At 50.0% G+C, this 20,491-nt stretch overlaps 1 protein-coding gene across 1 annotated transcript in view; it reads left to right on the top strand.

The window, feature by feature from the left end:
• Positions 1-20,491, top strand: part of LOC140411508 (dynein axonemal heavy chain 8-like) — a 2,059,122-nt gene that overhangs the window by 751,454 nt on the left and 1,287,177 nt on the right. Inside the window, exon 20 of the mRNA XM_072500594.1 lies at positions 3,124-3,243. Coding sequence (XP_072356695.1) covers positions 3,124-3,243 — 120 coding nt within the window. The remainder of the gene's footprint in view (positions 1-3,123; positions 3,244-20,491) is intronic.

Raw genomic sequence — 20,491 nt, 5'->3', positions numbered from 1 at the left:
AGGGCGGAGCTATTACACTCTAGCCAATAGAAAGCACACAGTTTCCACCAATGGTGCTTTAGCCTATCAGGTACCGTAACCAGTGCGGTAGATAACGGGGAGCCAATGGATGTGGTATATCTGGATTTCCAGAAAACCTTTGACAAGGTGCCACACAAAAGGTTGCTACATAAGATAAAGATGCATGGCATTAAGGGGAAAGTAGTAGCATGGATAGAGGATTGGTTAATTGATAGAAAGCAAAGAGTGGGGATTAATGGGTGTTTCTCTGGTTGGGAATCAGTAGCTAGTGGTGTCCCTCAGGGATCAGTGTTCAGCCCACAATTGTTCACAATTTACATAGATGATTTGGAGCTCGGGACCAAGGGAAATGTGTCCAAGTTTGCAGACGACACTAAGATGAGTGGTAAAGCAATAAATGCAGAGGATACTGGAAGTCTGCAGAGGGATTTGGATAGGCTAAGTGAATGGGCTAGGGTCTGGCAGATGGAATACAATGTTGACAAATGTGAGGTTATCCATTTTGGTAGGAATAACAGCAAAAGGGATTATTATTTAAATGATAAAATGTTAAAACATGCTGCTGTGCAGAGAGACCTGGGTGTGCTAGTGGATGAGTCGCAAAAAGTTGGTTTACAGGTGCAACAGGCGATTAAGAAGGCAAATGGAATTTTGTCCTTCATTGCTAGAGGGATGGAGTTTAAGATAGGGAGGTTATGCTGAAATTGTATAAGGTGTTAGTGAGGCCACACCTGGAGTATTGTGTTCGGTTTTGGTCTCCTTACTTGAGAAAGGACGTACTGGCACTGGAGGGTGTGCAGAGGAGATTCACTAGGTTAATCCCAGAGCGGAAAGGGTTGGATTACGAGGAGAGGTTGAGTATAGACTGGGACTGTACTCGTTGGAATTTAGAAGGATGAGGGGGGATCTTATAGAAACATATAAAATTATGAAGGGAATAGATAGGATTGATGTGGGCAGGTTGTTTCCACTGGCGGGTGAAAGCAGAACTAGGGGGCATAGCCTCAAAATAAGGGGAAGTAGATTTAGGACTGATTTTGGAGAAACTTCTTCACCCAAAGGGTTGAAATCTATGGAATTCCTTGCCCAGTGAACCAGTAGAGGCTCCCTCATTAAATGTTTTTAAGATAAAGAGAGATAGTTTTTTGAAGAATAAAGGGATTAATGGTTATGGTGTTCAGGCCGGAAAGTGGAGCTGAGTCCACAAAAGATCAGCCATGATCTCATTGAATGGTGGAACAGGCTCGAGGGGCCAGATGGCCTACTCCTGCTCCTAGTTCTTATGTTCTTATGTTCTTATGTAATACCTACAATACCACACTGGGCAGGAATCTTGTTACGTCACTGACGCGGGGCGTGGAAAATCGGGAATCGCGATCTCATCGGCAAAAATCCCGTTTTCCGACTCGCATGAGATTTTGGGTCCTCTTTGCCATTTATGCTGAGGACTAACGCCGGCTCAAAGTTTCGCCAATCATTAATCGCGCCACATTGTACCTGTCACCAAAGTGACATTTCATTTGATTCCCTGCTTCCCTGAACTACAGACTAGCACATTCAGCCTCATCAATAGCAATGTGGTTTGTTCCCTGCTGCTCAGCTAGAGATCTCCCTCTGTTGTCAGCCTTCTGTAAGAGGATGTATAAACTACATTTGGACGCTCAATAGGTTTCAATTTGAGTTCCTCTCCCTTCTCAACTCCCATCCTCACGGTAACTTGAAGTCACACTTTTATGAACTAAGGTGTTTACTAGGAATTAACTTCTCACTCTGCTTTTCAGAACTGTTTTTCATGAAGTTAAAGGGACACTTGAGAAAATAATACTCTTGCTAAGTTCAGCTTTCATAACATTACTATTTACATTGATGATTGGTCTTTGGAATCAAAAACAGAATTTCTAAATTGGCATATGATGCCAAATTGGGGAGGATAGTCAATACTGAAAACGACTGGAGCAATAAGTGTTGGCATTAATAAACTTGAAAATGTCACAGAATTGACAAATGAATTTCAACGCAGATAAATGGGAGGTGGTTTATTTAGGTAGGAAGAATAGAGGTCATGTATCACTCGTAGGTTGAGAGCCAGGGTGAAGCAGAGTAAAAGAAGAGATCTTGGAGTATGTCTTTAAAAACAATAAACTTTGCTTTAATTCTAGAGGGTTAGATTTGGAAAAATATACAAGTTCCAAACCTTAGTTAGATCACTAGAATAAAGCAATTAGCTTTTGTTGCATATTTTAAAAAGTGTACAGGGATAAATATACCAGTCACACCCACCATGGGAATCATCGTGGACGGGAGGGATAATTTGACAGACTGTTTAAAGATCCGTTGAACTCGGGTGGGAATTTTGGCCTCAGGGCAGGTATGACTGGGAAATCCCGCCCACAAAGGCAGTGTGGCGAGTGCAGAGAAGCTTATCAATAATGAGAACAGAAGTGCATGTGTGACTCTCTTTACTCTTGAAAAAATCTGAATGGTGTGGGCATAAAAGTATTTTTAAGTATGAAATGTCAATAGAGTGGATTCAGAGGGAATATTTCCACTGAGGGGGGGGCGAGCATAACAAGAGGCTATCATTATAAGATCATCACCAAGAATAAGGAATTCAAACAAAACATCTTTATTCAATTTATGGTGAGAATGTGGAGCTCACTACCAGAGGTTGTAGTCAAAGTGGCTGGAATAGATTATTTAAGGGAAACTTGACAAGCATTTGCTGCAGAAGATAAAGGCTTGAATTCTCAGGTCATTCACTGACTGCGGGATTGTCTGGTCCCACCGGCAGTGCATCCCTGCCCATGGATTTCCCAGCGGCATGGGGTGGCTTCAATGGGAAATCCCATTGATTGCAGTGGGAGTAGAGAATCTCGCCAGCAACAAACTGCATGGCCCCCCACTGCTCAGAAAATGTGGCTGGGAGGCTGGAGAGTTACAATTATATATTTAGTTGAATAAACATGGGTAGTGGTTTGAATGAAGCATAAAAGCTGGCATGGACTAGTTGGGCTGAATGGCCTGTTTCTGTGCTGGACATGCAATGTAATTATAAATATTTTCACAAAATATTCAAAATATAATATTCATTCATGTTTTCAGCTAGTTGACTTACGAGAAATGCACATAGATGATGTATTGTTCGAAATTTCCCAAAAGATTATAATCAACCTGCCTGAGGATCACAGTTTGACCTTGGAAAACATGGTTACGTACAATGAGGTAACATTATTTGACAGATTTTCTTTTCGAATTTGTATTTTAAAATAAAATAACTGACATTGAGAAATGTTTTGATTAATCAAAGAAAGCCAACAAAGATTTGTTGAAAGCAATTAAAACGGAGAGTTCTGGAAATATCAGTCTCGCAGCAGCAGTGGAGCGAAAGATAGAGTTAACATTTCTTATTGAGATCAAAATGATACTTCTTGTGCTGCAAGAAAATATAAAGTATGGAAACCAGTTACTCATGCCAAATCATCACACTCTGTAAACCCTACTATGTACTTATCTGAAAGGTCCCCTACATCCTACCAATCAGAAAAAGACCCATTTATGAATACTCTCTGTTTCTGTTAGCTAGTCCAGGATTTTCAAATTGTGGGTCGTGACTTGTGCGTGGGTCGCGGGCAGGTTGCGGAGCGATTGGTCACGACGTTCCTGCAGTAGTCCCGATCGCAGGAGCAACAAACAACCGCTACCCGTATTTTTATTGAGAAAGGTGCCCGCATCCGCCTTTTACATGAGAAGGAAATGAGGCTGTGTGCAGTCTTCCGGCCATAAGCTGCAGCAGTGAGCAGGTTATGTGCTCTGCATGTACACTACGTGAAGCGCCCTGTATGAATGTTCCTTCCCGCTAAACTAATATTAGTTTCAACTAATATGGGAGGGAGTTGGGAACCTATATGAGGATTCAGGACAGGGGAATCAAGGACAAGAGAAAACCACAGCAAGGAGAATAAGAAAAGTAATAGGCCAGATCCAGATAACACCAGTGCAGAAAATAGTAGAGACTGGTCAAGGAATGTTGAAAGGACTACCCTTAAGGTTTTGTACCTGAATACTCGGAGCATTCGAAATAAAATGGATTAATTAATTGCCCAGATAGTTGTAAAGGGGTGTGATATAGTTGTGATTACGGAGACATAGCTCCAAGTTGACCAAGGATGGGAACTCGACATTGACATTGTTTTTAGGAAGGACAGACAGAAAGAAAAAGGTGGTGGAGTTGCATTGTTGATTAAAGAAAATAGTGATACAATATTGAAGAAACATATTAGCACAGATGATGTGCAGTCTTTATGGGTTGAGTTAAAACACACCACAGGGCAAAAAACATTTGTAGGGGTGGTGTACAGACCCCCAAACTGCAGTGGTAATGTTGGGAATAGCATTAGATAGGAAATCAGAGAGGCAAGTGAGAAAGGAACATGTGTGCTCATGGGTGACTTTAATCTGTATACAGATTGTAGAGGGTGCCATCTCTGCTACTCCACTACTGGGCCGATATCTGGGGTTTGAGTATCTGTGCGTGTCTCTCTCCAGCTGGCACTGAAACTTCAGAGGCCAGGGGATGCCGCACTGGGACACCTCCACGGAAGAGAGCACTGAATCAAGCCTGCCGTTTATCCCTAACCGGAAGCCTGAGGCTTATATCACACAGATATCCAGACCCCTACCAATGCCCAGGTGATTCTCTCTCTTGCCGGTGGTGCAACACCCACCCGGTTCCTACTTCGCTGGAGTAGCTTTCCCAAGAGAGAGAATAGGACACTGCTGTTTATTACCTAACCAGCAGTCTGTCCTGAGTGAATCGCTCAAGATGACCCTAGATTCTTGAACCCGGAATTAAGGTGAGGAATATTTTAACAATGACTTGGTCAGAGATCGCTGGTGAGAGATTGAAGAATTTAAACGACTCCAATTATCAGCAAATCAAGGTTTATTGCAAAACCCAGGTCAAAATCATCAAACAGAAGAAATTATAATAAAATCTTAAACTCTAACACAAACTAAGTCTATTCAGAAAGTACTATAACGGACACAACAAAAAATCTTATTGTTACACAGTTTTAGCAATGACACAGAACACAAATCAAGTCCCCTTCCCCAAAGCCTCAACCACTGTCAAGGTCAAGGGAGTTTCGCAAGCTGCTGCAGGGTACTTACAGTCACAGGCTGCAGAGGTCAAGTCAAAGGTGGAGAGGTCGAGCCAAGAGACCCTCAATCGAAACACAGCCCCTTTTATATCCGTTTTACCAGGCTTTTTCCTGTGTTCGGCCAGCCCCTTTTGCATTGAATTGGTAAGGTTTAAAGTTCCCGCTGGTCCCGCCCCCTTTGAGCTGGTCAGAGCTGTCGACTTCCGGGTTTTCCTCCTCCTTTGCGTTGTATCAGTCCAAGTTTAAAGTTCCCGCTGGTCCCGCCCCCTTTGAGCCGGTCAGAGCTGTTCGCTTCCGGGTTTTCCTCGCAGGTCCGCTCCTTCCAGCCAGGCAGACCTGCCGCGATTTGAATTTGGCACCGACTCCGCCCCCTCCTCCCAGTGAGTTCCTGCCGGTGGCTTCTGTCAAGATTGGAGTACCTCCCCCAGGTCCGCCTCCAACTTGGTTTTTTTCTACCGTTTATCTTCAAGGGGCTTTTACAGCGCAATATACTGAGCCCAGACAGTCTGCTTTTTAGGATAACAAGGTTAAGCTCTCTTGTGAAGATTTTCAAAAGTCTTCCAGCTGCTCCGGAGATGGCTGCTATTCTCACCTTGCTATGTTGATGGGGTGTTAATTGGATTCTGCTCTGGTGGAGGCCAGGTCATTTACATCTGCATGGGGCTATGACCATCCCATTGTCCTGCTTGCAGGCAGGCCCCCTGTGTATTCCCGTGCCCCTTTGTCTGTGTTTTGATCTTACCTCGTTGTCTGGCTCCTTCTTCCTTGTAGCTCCTAGGGGGGGGTTTGTAAATACCTATGCCCCTACTCAGCTCAGCGGACCAAGCCTGCTGGGAAATCTGGTTACGTTCTCTTGGCTGAAAAGTCAGTTTACAGTCTCTGGGTTTTATTCTTGGGCAGTCCAAAAAGGGCCGAATTGCCCGAAAACCTTACAGATGCCCCTTCGATACGTCCCTACCTGCTTGGACCGTATCGACACAGGTGAAGGGCAATCATTTCCTTTTGTGTGGACCGTAGGCCCCCCCTCAACATCATGCGAAACTACAAGTCCCAAGACAGTTCCCTTAATCTAGGCTACCCCTGATTTCAATGAAAGGGAAAGACAAGACCATACTTAATTCAAACACACAGTAACATACACACATTTCACCGGAACCCCAAACGTAAGGGTCCCTGTACATATATCACAATCAAGTAACTGAAACCCGCGAATCCATACAACTATTTACATTTGAATCTCTTTATTTCACTAAGGATCCTCTTTTCTTGGCTGCACTTCGCTTCTTCCCGTTGAAGGCTCTTCATTTTTCCTCCGTCGTCGATACCTACAGCTGAGAGGTTTAGTCCAACTGAGGCGACAGCATAATGTACCCCCTTGTACAACATTTTCTTTGTGGGGACAAACACTAAACCATTCTCAGGCCCCCCTGGTGGTGATCGGACAGTTGTGAGGGTCGATCGGTTGGGCTGTGGGCAGGGGTCGCTTTACCTGAACCAGCAGTTCGGTAGCTTTTACAGTCATCCCTTCCCTGGGCGTTACACATCCCTCCCCACTGCGGTCAATTCATCCCGTTCCCTGGGTTCTGCCACCGCCTAACAAAAGTGATCGATGCCCCTTGTGGACATGCCTTGGTAGACCCCCACAAACATAAATAAATGCCCTGGTCGGAAGCCCACCACTTATCCCAGCAAACGGTGATCCTACCCGGTGACCCCGTGATGGTCCGGTAGGTGTTGTTGTCCAGGCGTTCCCAGTCCGAGGACCGATCCCTCATGTCCAGCCTCAGCTTCCTGGGCCACCACCATCTCCCCAAAGGAATGTCCCCCTTACAGGTTAAACACACCCGCCTGCCCTCAGTCACCCTAACCCGGTCAGTCGCCACCTGTACCTCCTCGCAGAGTACAGAGGCCTCTCCATAGGTGAAGCTCTGGTGGCTGGAGTACCTGGTCGAGTTCGACCCCAGCCACCCAGGCCACCTCCCCAGGTGGGAGTAGCGGGTCTGCTCTGTGGCCACCTGGTTTCCCTGTCCGGTAGTGACAAGAGGGGCTCTGCCGCCAGAGCACCCATAGACAAAGGACTCTTCTGTCTCGCCTCTGCGTAGTTCTCCCGGTCCCACCATCGCCAAGATCAGCAAACTCCACATCGTCGGGTGCCCCATCTGTAAAAGAGACAAAACACATCCTTGCCTCTACAGAACTACCTACCTTAAAGTGCATGGCTTCTATCCAGCGGCAGCAGCAGCTTCCGCTTTGAAGTTGTGAAATCAACATGAAATTGCCGCAGCCTGTCTGTGGTTCTGTGTCCACAGCCCGGCTCCACCAGGGTCCTAGTGCCTGCTGCTATCCGGCGGCAGCAGCAGCTCCCGCTTTGAAGTTGCCGCAGCCTGTCTGTGGTTCTGTGTCCACAGCCCGGCTCCACCAGGGTCCTAGTGCCTGCTGCTCCATCATTATACCATTGCACTAGGCGCTTCTGTGATCCCACGATCCTAAATAACCCACACACCACTACACACTAATTAGAACTAGGAGGGGGAAAATGATATATACAATGCCACCCGTCTCCGGGTGGCCAAATTAAAACTGGGCCCCGCTAAACTGGGGCAGTTCACCTGTTTGGTCCAACGGCTCGGGCCAGACCGTCCCCTCCCGGGGGTTCGGGCTGGCCCTTGCCTCTCCTTCCCCAACAGGGTTCGGTGATCCCTCAGCGCTCCCTTCTACTCGGGCCCCCTTACTGCGGGACCGGGTTCTAGGGAGGTGTGATGGGGACCATCTTACCGGGGGCTTGGAGACCCGATTGCTCCTTCGTCCCCTGACTGGTTCCCAAGCCCAAGGTGATACCTCCACTTCCTCCGCCTCCTTAGCCTCTATACTAAGGCAGGCTACCTGACCCACAGGTAAGGGCTTGGGAATCGTTACTGTCCCTGGGCTGGGTGCTTGCAGCACTGTCGGTTTCTTTGGGACTGCCCCTTCGGGACAGCACCTTGTCACCGGTTGTGTGACCGTGGAGTCAGGGACCTCCCCCACCGTCGTTAATTCTACGGGGGGTTTCTCCACTACCACCCCCAGTCTTCCCCCCACCTTGCTCTTTCTTGCCCTTATGGGGTGGAACAATTTAAATTGACTGATGTGGCGTTCGCATGGGTCCCACCTTAAGGGATTTAAACTGCAAATAGCCGCTGAGGAAGCCTCCAGAATGGGACCCTGCACCTGGACCGGACCAGGGTCTGGGGCTAGAACTACCCCTGCGCTCCCTTTTTCCTGAGGCTGCTCCCTGGGTAGTCATACGGGTTCTTGTGGTGTGGGTGCGGGCAGGCCCTGGCCCGTTGCCATTGCCACCTGTCCTGAGCCTTGCAAAAGGGCTAAAATTTTACTTACCTCGATGGTTTCCGGGGCAGCTGCTCCTGCCGCCGGGGTCTGACTCTCTACTGCGGGAGCCCTCTCCTGCTTGCTAGGGTTTTTACATTCCCTCTTGAAATGCCCGGCCTTCCCACACCCGTAGCATACCGGTTTCTTGTCGGAGGTCCGGGTGCCCTCATGCTTCCACTCTCTCTTAGGGGCTGCTGGCGCGATTTCATGCACCCTACCCTTAAGGGGCTTGTCCTCACCCCTCTCCCCATTACGATATGCGAGGGTAAGTTTCCTAAGGACCTCTTCCTCATTAAGGGCCGGGGTCTGCGGGTCGAACCAGTGTTCGGCTTTTGCCCTAACGTTAGGGAGACAGTTGGCAACTAGGGTCTTCAGCCAGTGGGCGGTTCTTTCCCCTAAATTCCGTCTATCCGCGGGAACCCCGCATGCCTCCATATAGACAATCCACAGCCTGTCTGCGAACATGGTGGGAGATTCCCCTGGTTGCTGCTTGGTTTCCCCCACCCTCATGAAAGGGCTCCCCAGATTCAAGCCCATCGCCTCCAGAACAGCAGTCTGTGCTGCCGCCCATGTGTCAGGTCTTCCCCCATTCCCAGAGGTCCCCTATGCCCTGCATAGCTGTGCATCTAGGGTCATCAGGAGCATCCTTATTTGCTCCCCCTCGTCGCATTCATTAATGCTGGCTGCCTGCTCCACCTCCATAAAATGAAGCGACGGATCCCCTTTTGGAGTTAGCCTGGGAACGTGGGCCACCATCCCCCTGAGCGCGGATGCCCCATGAGGAATGATAATGTCGCCCTCAACCGGTCCCCTATTCGCCAGCCCCGCCGGGGGACCATACCTTCTCTGTCTGACAGGGCACATCTGCCCTACCTGGGGTTCCTGCTCCTCCTCCCCACTGTCCAGCTCTCCTGCCCCGTTGGGTAGCCCCCCTGTCCCCGGGCTAACTACCCATATAGGAGACGCCGCTATCTGGGGATACACCACTGACCCCCCTTGGACCTGCCCCTGACCGGGCGGTCCAAACCCTACCTGCTGACCCGGCCCCATCACCGGCATCCCAGGCAGCGGTCTGTCCCCATCCCATGGGGACCCACATACGAAACCAGGCGGACACGCCGCCAGCTGGGGGTACCCTGCCGACCCCCCTTGGACTTGCCCCTGAACGTGCAGTCCGATCCCCCCCTGCCGACCCGGACACAATCCCGGCGCCTCAGGAGGCGGTCTATTCCCCTTGGCCTTTGGGGAATCATCCGCTGCGAGGAACACCTTGCCCCTAGGGAACCCCCCTGGACCTACCAGGTGTACCTGTCCCCTGACCTTGGACAAGGTCTCCTCCAACTCCGTTATTCGTGCCTGGCACGGCCCATGAGCACAGTCCCCTACTTCCTCGCGAGCCACTCGGTACGCTGCCTGGATGTCTCGGAACTTCCCCTCCAGCTTCCTACACTGCTCTGTACTCCGAGCATAGAGTTCCTGGAGCCTCCGTTCCTTTTCTTTACCCTCCACTATCTGGCAGTGGAGATAGTCCTTCTCGCACCGGTTAGACTCGCTTTCCTGTAGGCTGCCCCGTTTAATTTCTGCCAATTCCTCCCGCAGTCGTTCCGCTGCGCTAGCGCTGTCCTGTTTAATTTCTGCCAATTCCTCCCGCAGTCGTTCCGCTGCGCTAGCGCTGTCCCCTGCGCTGGCCCTCACTTCTCCCAGCTCCTGCTCTAATTCTTTGACCCTTCGCTCTGTTTTGACTACCTGCTGGGACAGGCAGACCAGCCAAACTGCCTTCTCCAAGTGCCTTTTGTGCGCCTTACTTTCTGTCCATGCAGCCGCTGCCATTACCGGTTGCTCCGCATTGATTAGTTCTGAGACCCAAGGTTTGGTGAGGTTGACCTTTTGCCACATATACGAGAAGATTCTCTCCTCCATTTTACTTCGTTCCCTCACCCCCTCTGCCAAGTCACATACTCCAAACCACCGGGGTCCTGCCGCGGTCGCCATTGTAGAGGGTGCCATCTCTGCTACTCCACTACTGGGCCGATATCTGGGGTTTGAGTATCTGTGCGTGTCTCTCTCCAGCTGGCACTGAAACTTCAGAGGCCAGGGGATGCCGCACTGGGACACCTCCACGGAAGAGAGCACTGAATCAAGCCTGCCGTTTATCCCTAACCGGAAGCCTGAGGCTTATATCACACAGATATCCAGACCCCTACCAATGCCCAGGTGATTCTCTCTCTTGCCGGTGGTGCAACACCCACCCGGTTCCTACTTCGCTGGAGTAGCTTTCCCAAGAGAGAGAATAGGACACTGCTGTTTATTACCTAACCAGCAGCCTGTCCTGAGTGAATCGCTCAAGATGACCCTAGATTCTTGAACCCGGAATTAAGGTGAGGAATATTTTAACAATGACTTGGTCAGAGATCGCTGGTGAGAGATTGAAGAATTTAAACGACTCCAATTATCAGCAAATCAAGGTTTATTGCAAAACCCAGGTCAAAATCATCAAACAGAAGAAATTATAATAAAATCTTAAACTCTAACACAAACTAAGTCTATTCAGAAAGTACTATAACGGACACAACGAAAAATCTTATTGTTACACAGTTTTAGCAATGACACAGAACACAAATCAAGTCCCCTTCCCCAAAGCCTCAACCACTGTCAAGGTCAAGGGAGTTTCGCAAGCTGCTGCAGGGTACTTACAGTCACAGGCTGCAGAGGTCAAGTCAAAGGTGGAGAGGTCGAGCCAAGAGACCCTCAATCGAAACACAGCCCCTTTTATATCCGTTTTACCAGGCTTTTTCCTGTGTTCGGCCAGCCCCTTTTGCATTGAATTGGTAAGGTTTAAAGTTCCCGCTGGTCCCGCCCCCTTTGAGCCGGTCAGAGCTGTCGACTTCCGGGTTTTCCTCCTCCTTTGCGTTGTATCAGTCCAAGTTTAAAGTTCCCGCTGGTCCCGCCCCCTTTGAGCCGGTCAGAGCTGTTCGCTTCCGGGTTTTCCTCGCAGGTCCGCTCCTTCCAGCCAGGCAGACCTGCCGCGATTTGAATTTGGCGCCGACTCCGCCCCCTCCTCCCAGTGAGTTCCTGCCGGTGGCTTCTGTCAAGATTGGAGTACCTCCCCCAGGTCCGCCTCCAACTTGGTTTTTTTCTACCGTTTATCTTCAAGGGGCTTTTACAGCGCAATATACTGAGCCCAGACAGTCTGCTTTTTAGGATAACAAGGTTAAGCTCTCTTGTGAAGATTTTCAAAAGTCTTCCAGCTGCTCCGGAGATGGCTGCTATTCTCACCTTGCTATGTTGATGGGGTGTTAATTGGATTCTGCTCTGGTGGAGGCCAGGTCATTTACATCTGCATGGGGCTATGACCATCCCATTGTCCTGCTTGCAGGCAGGCCCCCTGTGTATTCCCGTGCCCCTTTGTCTGTGTTTTGATCTTATCTCGTTGTCTGGCTCCTTCTTCCTTGTAGCTCCTAGGGGGGGGGTTTGTAAATACCTATGCCCCTACTCAGCTCAGCGGACCAAGCCTGCTGGGAAATCTGGTTACGTTCTCTTGGCTGAAAAGTCAGTTTACAGTCTCTGGATTTTATTCTTGGGCAGTCCAAAAAGGGCCGAATTGCCCGAAAACCTTACAAGATTGGGTGAGTCAAATTAGTCACAATACAAGAGAGGAGGAATGTGTACGGGATGGCTTTCTGGACTAATACGTTGAGGAACTAACAGGCGAACAGGCCATGTTGGACTGGGTGATGTGCAATGAGAAGGGATTAGTTGGCAACCTGGTTGTAAGACAACCCTTCGGGATGAGTGACCATAATATGGTAGAATTCTTTATCATGGTGGATAGCAAGGTAGTTGATTCTAAGACTAGAGCCCTGAACCTAAATAAAGGTAACTATGATGGTATGAGGCGTGGGTTGGCTATGACGGACTGGGAAACATTACTGAAAGGAAAGACAGTGGACAAGCAATGGCAGGCATTCAAGGAACGAATGGGTGAACTCCAAAAGTTGGTTATTCCTTTTTGGCGCAAGAGTAGAAAGGGAACTGTGACTAAAGCATCGCTTACAAGGGAAATTAGAGATAGTATTAAATTCAAAGAAGAAATGAAATGAAATGAAATTAAAATCGCTTATTGTCACAATTAGGCTTCAAATGAAGCTACTGTGAAAAGCCCCTAGTCGCCACATTCCGGCACCTGTTCGGGGAGGCTGGTACGGATGGGAATTGAACCCTCACTGCTTGGCCTGCTTGGTCTGCTTTAAAAGCCAGCTATTTAGCCCTGTGCTAAACCAGCCCCTATAAGCTATAAGACGCATACAAGCTAGCAAGAAAAAGGCAATAGACCAGAGGATTGGGAACAGTTTAAAATTCATCAAAGGCAGACCAAGGAGTCCAGAATTAGAGGTCATAGTTAAGGATAAGGGGTAAACCTTTAAGGACTGAGGTGAGGAGAGTGGTGAATCTGTGAAATACACTACCACAGAAAGTAGTTTAGGCAAAAACATTGTGTAATTTCAAGAAGGAATTAGATGTAGCTTGTGGGCTAAAAGGATCAAGGGACATAGGGGGAAGGCATGATCAGGATATTGAACCTGATGAACAACTATGATCATAATGAGTGACAGAGTAGGCTCAAAGGGCCGAATGGCCTCTTCCTGCTTCTATTTTCTAAGTATGTTTTTATGTAAATCACGGAGAAGAGCTTCTGCCATTGGTGGCAAGCAAGGTAAGGAGACTGTGAAGTTGAATCATTTTCTCACAAGAGATGGCCAGAGACACAAATAGGCAGAATACCTACAGGGCAGGATTTCCCATCTGAATGTGCTGGATACAGCTGCTCAGAAGAGCCCACGACAGGACAGAGCAGTGCTAGTGTTAGCTCTGTCCAGAGCTCCAAGGCCTATGGTTAACAGCCTACAAAGAAGAAACTTAACTTGGGAACAAAGAGGGGATTTGAGGAAAAAACATTCTTACCCAGAGGAAGGTGATGGTCTAGAATGCACTGCCTGTGAAAGGGGTAGAGGCAGGTTGCCTCACTTCCTTTAAAAGGTACCTGGCTGAGCACTTGGCACATCATAACATTCAAAGCTATGGGGCTGGTGCTGGTAATTAGGTAGGCAGATAAGGGCCTTTCATGCGTCAGTGCAGACTAGATAGGCTGAGGGGTCTCTTCTGCATTGTATTATTCTGTGATTCTGTGAAATCAGTATAAAGATGATTTCTTGTGGCATGGTTTTGTCAATTGTACTCATGTAATTAAGGATGAAATGCCCTTGTGTGTTATATGCTGGGAAGTACTGGCAAATGAGAGAAGAAGTTTCAGATTTTGTAAGAGGAATGATGGGTTGGGCCCCCAAAGTCAGCTATGAACTGACAGCTGACTCCAAATGAAAAGATTAAGCTGTTGTACCTGACCTGCGACAGTGTGGTAGTCACCACTGATTGTATAATAGTTGTAACAATGATTATTAGAGGTAATACGGTAAGGCTCCTGTACTATAGGTATGGGGGTAAATCCCTGCCTGCTGGCCCCACTCAGTAGGGGGAGTATAAATGTGTGTGCACGCCCGAGCTGCTTCCATTCTGGTAGTAGCCGCAGGAGGCCACACATCTCTACTCTCGTCTCGTCGTAATTGATAGTGCATCAATTTATTAAGCAGAGATATTACAGCGATGGAACTTTGTATCAAGCCTGATCGCTTACAGCTGCACCCTCGGCCTTTGACCACTGGCTAGCTTGCTTCGAAAACTACCTCAGATCACTGACTGAACAACCCTCGGACGCACAGAAGCTCCAGGAACTGTACTCACGTGTGAGCTCCGATATTTTTCCCCTTATCCGGAATGCGCCCACTTACACTGAAGCAATGGAGCTTCTGAAAGAACATTATATTCGGTCGATCAACAAACTCTACGCCAGGCACCTCCTGTCCACGAGACAGCAACTGCCCGGTGAGTCATTGGACGATTTCTGGCGTGCTCTGCACATCCTGGCAAGGAACTGTGATTGCCAGGCAGTTTTGGCAGTCGAACATATGGAACTTTTAACCAGGGACGCTTTTGTTACGGGCATGAGGTCGGCGTACATCTGCCAGCGTCTATTAGAAGGGGGTACGCTCGACCTCGCGGCGACCAGACAGCTCGCGAAATTACTAACAGTAGCCTCCCATAACATACAGTCGTACGCCACCAACCTCACGGCACCTTCATGGACATCGTGGGCCCCACCAGCTACAGCTACCGTCCCCAACCCACCCCAAGCCTGCGCCGTGCGGCAGCCAGCCAACCCCGAGGGGCCCAAATGCTACTTCTGCGGGCAGACCAAACACCCCCTGCAGCCCTGCCGGCGTGGAGTGCAATCTTCAAGGCCTGTGGAAAGAAGGGACATTTTGCTGCGGTGTGCCAGGCCCGATCGATCACTGCAGTTTCTAGCCCCAGCGTTCCTACACTCCCCATGTGCAACCCGTGGGCGCCGCCATTTTCGTCCCCGCAGACCACGTGCGGCCCGTGGGCGGCGCCATCTTCCTCCCAGCAGACCACATGCGGCCCGTGGGCGCCGCCATCTTTAACGCCGCCCGCCATGTGCGTCCCGTGGGCGCCACTATCTTTGCCGCCATTTTGGATGGCGCCCCAGGACCCCTGCTCGTCGGGAACTTCGTCTGGCCGTTCATCGCCTGCCACCAACGCCGACCAGCCCGGGGCCTACCAGCACCAGCCGCAGCTTGCCTCCATCACGCTCGACCAATCCCGGCCTCACAACCTCGCAACTGCAACGACGATGGTGAAAGTCGATGGGCACAAGACTTCCTGCCTTCTTGACTCCGGCAGCACGGAAAGCTTCATCCACCCTTCTACGGTAAGGCGCTGCTCCCTCGCGGTTCACCCCGTTACCCAGAGAATCTCCCTGGCCTCCGGATCCCATTCTGTGGAAATCTGGGGGTACTGCATTGCCACCCTCACCGTCCAGGGCGTAGAGTTCAGCAATGTCCGACTCTACGTCCTCCCCAACCTCTGCGCTGCCCTGTTACTCGGCCTGGACTTCCAGTGCAACCTCCAAAGCCTAAGTCTAAAATTCGGCGGACCCCTACCACCCATCACCGTATGCAACCTTAAGACCCTTAAGGTTGACCCACCTTCCCTGTTTGCAAACCTCACCCCGGATTGCAAACCCGTCGCCACCAGGAGCAGACAGTAAAGCGCATCAGGGCGGAGGTCCAGCGGGAAGCATCATTGAGGCCAGCAACAGCCCCTGGAGAGCCCAAGTGGTAGTAGTTAAGACTGGGGAGAAACACAGGATAGTCATTGACTACAGTCAGACCATCAATAGGTACACGCAACTCGACGCGTACCCCCTCCCACGCATATCTGATATGGTCAATCAGATTGCACAGTACCGGGTCTTTTCTACAGTGGACCTGAAAGCTGCCTACCACCAGCTCCCCATCCGCAAGGCGGACCGCCAATACACTGCGTTCAAAGCAAATGGCCGCCTTTACCATTTCTTTAGGGTTCCTTTTGGCGTCACTAACAGGGTCTCGGTCTTCCAACGTGAGATGGACCGAATGGTTGACCGGTACGGACTGCGGGCCACCTTCCCATACCTAGACAACGTCACCATCTGCGGCCATGATCAGCAGGACCACGACGCTAACCTTCTCAAATTTCTACACACCGCCAAACTCCTTAACCTCACGTACAATAAGGAGAAGTGCGTGTTCCGCACCAACCGCTTAGCCATCCTTGGCTATGTTGTGGAAAACAGAGTTCTAGGGCCCGACCCCGACCGCATGCACCCCCTCATGGAACTCCCATTGCCCCAAGGCCCTGAAACGCTGCCTGGGGTTTTTCTCCTATTATGCCCAGTTGGTCCCTAATTATGCGGACAAGGCCTGCCCACTCATCCACTCCACAGTTTTCCCCCTGAAGGCGGAGGCCCACCTGGCCTTCAACCGCATCAAGGCAGACATCGCCAAGGCCACGATGCACGCGTCGACGAGTCCCTCCCTTTTCAGGTCGAGAGCGATGCATTGCACGTCGCTCTGGCCGCCACCATCAACCAGACAGGCAGACCTGTGGCATTCTTTTCCTGCACCCTCCATGCCTCCAAAATTCGGCACTCCTCTGTCGAAAAGGAGGCCCAAGCCATCGTGGAAGCTGTGCGGCATTGGAGGCATTACCTGGCCGGCAGGAGATTCACTCTCCTCACTGACCAACGGTCGATTGCCTTCATGTTCAATAATACACAGTGGGGCAAGATCAAAAATGATAAAATCTTAAGGTGGAGGATCGAGCTATCCACCTACAATTATGAGATTTTGTATCGCCCCGGGAAGCTCAACGAGCCCCCCGATGCCCTATCCCGAGGTACACGTGCCAGCGCACAAGTGGACCGACTCCAGGCTCGACACGATGGTCTCTGTCACCCAGGGGTCACCCGGTTCTATCATAGATTATCATAGAATTTACAGTGCAGAAGGAGGCCATTCGACCCATCGAGTCTGCACCGGCTCTTGGAAAGAGCACCCTACCCAAGGTCAACACCTCCACCCTATCCCCATAACCCAGTAACCCCACCCAACAGTAAGGGCAATTTTGGACACTAAGGGCAATTTATCATGGCCAATCCACCTAACCTGCACACCTTTGGACTGTGGGAGGAAACCGGAGCACCCGGAGGAAACCCACGCACACACGGGGAGGATGTGCAGACTCCGCACAGACAGTGACCCAAGACAGAATCGAACCTGGGACCCTGGAGCTATGAAGCAATTGTGCTATCCACAATGCTACCGTGCTGCCCCTTCACTTCATAAAGGCCCGCAACCTGCCCTACTCCATTGAGGAGGTCAGGACTGTCACCAGAGGCTGCCAGGTCTACGCGGATTGCAAACTGCACTTCTATCGGCCAGACCAAGCGCACCTGGTGAAGGCCTCCCGCCCCTTTGAATGCCTCAGCATGGACTTCAAAGGGCCCCTCCCGACCGAAACATGTTCTTCCTGAAAGTGGTCGATGAGTACTCCCGATTCTCCTTCGCCATCCCATGCCTCGATATGACGTCTGCCGAAAATGAAATGAAAATCACTTATTGTCACAAGTAGGCTTCAATTGAAGTTACTGTGAAAAGCCCCTAGTCGCCACATTCCGGCACCTCTTCGGGGAGGCTGGTACGGGAATCGAACCGTGCTGCTGGCCTGCCTTGCTCTGCTTTAAAAGTCAGCGATTTAGCCCAGTGTGCTAAACCAGCCTCAGATAAATGCCACGGTCATTAAAGCACTCAACAGCATCTTCGCCCTGTTCGGTTTCCCCTCTTACGTCCACAGCGATTGGGGATCCTCCTTTATGAGTGATGAGCTGCATCAGTTCCTGCTCAGCAAAGGCATTGCCTCGAGCAGGACGACCAGTTACAACCCCCGGGGAAACGGGCAGGTGGAGAGGGAGAATGGAGGCCGTCCTGCTGGCCCCGCGATCTAAAAATCTCCCTGTCTCCAGCTGGTAGGAGGCGCTCCCCGACGTGCTCCACTCCATCCGATCACTACTCTGCAACGTCTCTTTGCCTTCCCCAGGAAGTCCACCTCTGGGGTTTCGCTCCCAACATGGCTGGCAGCTCCTGGCCCCGTCCTCCTCTGCAAACACGTGCGGATCCACAAGGCGGACCCGTTTGTCGAAAGGGTACAACTACTGCAGGCGAACCCGCAGCAACGGGCGCCAGGACACAGTCTCCCTCTGGTACCTGGCACTAGCTGGATCCCCACCCACGGCCCACCACCTGACACCACCCCCCTCCGATTGCCCCGGCGCCACCCTCCCTCCCCCCAGCTCACCTCAATACAGCCTCCGCTCCAGGACGATCTGTCCTCCCACTGGTTCCACCCGGGGATGAAGACGAGGACAACACGCTCCCGGAGTCATGGGCGACCAAGTCGGCGCCCATATCACCACCGGGACCGAGGCGCTCACAGTGGAGGATCAAGGCACCCGACCGGCTGAATTTGTAAATATCGCCTGGACTGTAAATTTTTTCACCACCCCCGCTGGACTCTTTCTTAACAGGGGGTGAATGTGGTAGTCACCACTGATTGTATAATTGTTGTAACAATGATTATTAGAGGTAATACGGTAAGGCTCCTGGACCATAAGTACGGGGGTAAATCCCTGCTTCGCCCAGTAGGCGGAGTATAAATGTGTGTGCACACCTGAGCTGCATCCATTCTGGTAGCAGCTGCAGGAGGCCACACATCTCTGCTCAATAAAGCCTCGATTATTCTCTACTCTCGTTTCATAGTGCATCAGACAGCATATTAAAAACACATCAAAACACACCAAAAGCCCATGAAGCTGTCAGCATTCCAGATTAGTATCTCCAAAGAGTAATCAGTGCTGAGAAAAACAAGCATTTTGTTGCTATTGCCCTTCACGACAACCTACATGTGAGCAATCCCAGTGAGCCAAAGAAGACACATTCAGAGTGGGACACATCGAAAAGTGAATGTGGGAGCTGGGAATTTGAAGCGAGGTGGGAATTGAATTGGTAAGACTGTTCCTTTTTTAATTTCAGCAGTATTTTAGAGTTAATCAACTTAAGAGAAGATCAAAAAATCAACTCAGTGACAAATTAAAAGGGGGATGCTCCTAATAGGAAAGCAGCCCAAAAATAATTAAGAGAAACGGAAACTTAAGAAGAGGAAACATCAAATCAAAATGTGGGAAGAGGAGTCAATAAAACAATCCAACCCCTGCGGTGCCCACTGTGCACAGAAGGCCTTGAGTCTGCTCGTGGACACCGCATGCTCCCTCTCTAGGGACACCCAGCTGCGAATGATGCTGGTCGGACGTTCCCCTCAGTTGACCACTGTCTGGACCTGTTAAAGTCAAGTTTCGACAGGCCCAGGAGCAGGTTCATGAGGAGGTCCTCTGCCTTCCCCGCCCCGCTCCACAGATTAGGTGTGGGGCTGAAGTGTGAACAAAACGTCAACAACAACGTTGTTAAGAAACTGAAAAGGGAGTGCAGCCTAGGACACTCAACATAGACATGGCTCACGGACTCCACAATCCCACAAAAATGGCAGGATTCTAGGGAGTCCATGAACCGTTGCCACTGATACTGTCATGGTACTTCTGCGTGCATCACCCTCCATGCCAGTGTTGAAGTCAATAATTTCCTGCTTCTGGACTGCAGTAGAAAGATTCAACAGCACTCGTTAAGGCAAAATAACAAGGCTTTATTTACGAAAAGACTGCATGCAGTAATGGCTGAAACTTGAGGTCAGAGAGCAGTTAGTACCACTGCTGATTCCTTCCCAAGTCCCACGCTTTTACAGAAAATCAGTTCAGTATTTATACATTATCATTATCAAGATTGCATGACTACAGCTTAGTCAGGAATTCTATCGGAAGTAGAAACGGAAGCAATGTCATGAACATGCTGATCTACTCGGACTCTTTGTCTCATCCCTCATACCATTATCTTGTCCTTTGATAGAACATTAAAAGGTCGGAGGAGACTCATCCATTCCTTATCTTGTCTTATTCTTACCGCCCTGGGATATGACGAGTTAGCCTTATCAGAATTTACAGATGTCAGGCATTTTGGAATGGCTAGATCAGGATTCCTTACAAAGGGCTCTGGTACATTAAAGTGGCTAGGTCAGCTTTTCTTACATTGTAGCACGGTAGCATTGTGGATAGCACAATTGCTTCACAGCTCCAGGGTCCCAGGTTCGATTCCGGCTTGGGTCACTGTCTGTGCGGAGTCTGCACATCCTCCCCGTGTGTGCGTGGGTTTCCTCCGGGTGCTCCGGTTTCCTCCCACAGTCCAAAGATGTGCAGGTTAGGTGGATTGGCCATGATAAATTGCCCTTAGTGTCCAAAATTGCCCTTAGTGTTGGGTGGGGTTGCTAGATTATGGGGATAGGGTGGAAGTGTTGACCTTGGGTAGGGTGCTCTTTCCAAGGGCTGG

This window comes from Scyliorhinus torazame, chromosome 4, assembly GCF_047496885.1.
Source record: "Scyliorhinus torazame isolate Kashiwa2021f chromosome 4, sScyTor2.1, whole genome shotgun sequence".
Lineage (NCBI taxonomy): Eukaryota > Metazoa > Chordata > Chondrichthyes > Carcharhiniformes > Scyliorhinidae > Scyliorhinus > Scyliorhinus torazame.
The sequence above is the reverse complement of the archived record's forward strand: the minus strand, read 5'-3'. Positions and strand labels throughout refer to the sequence as shown.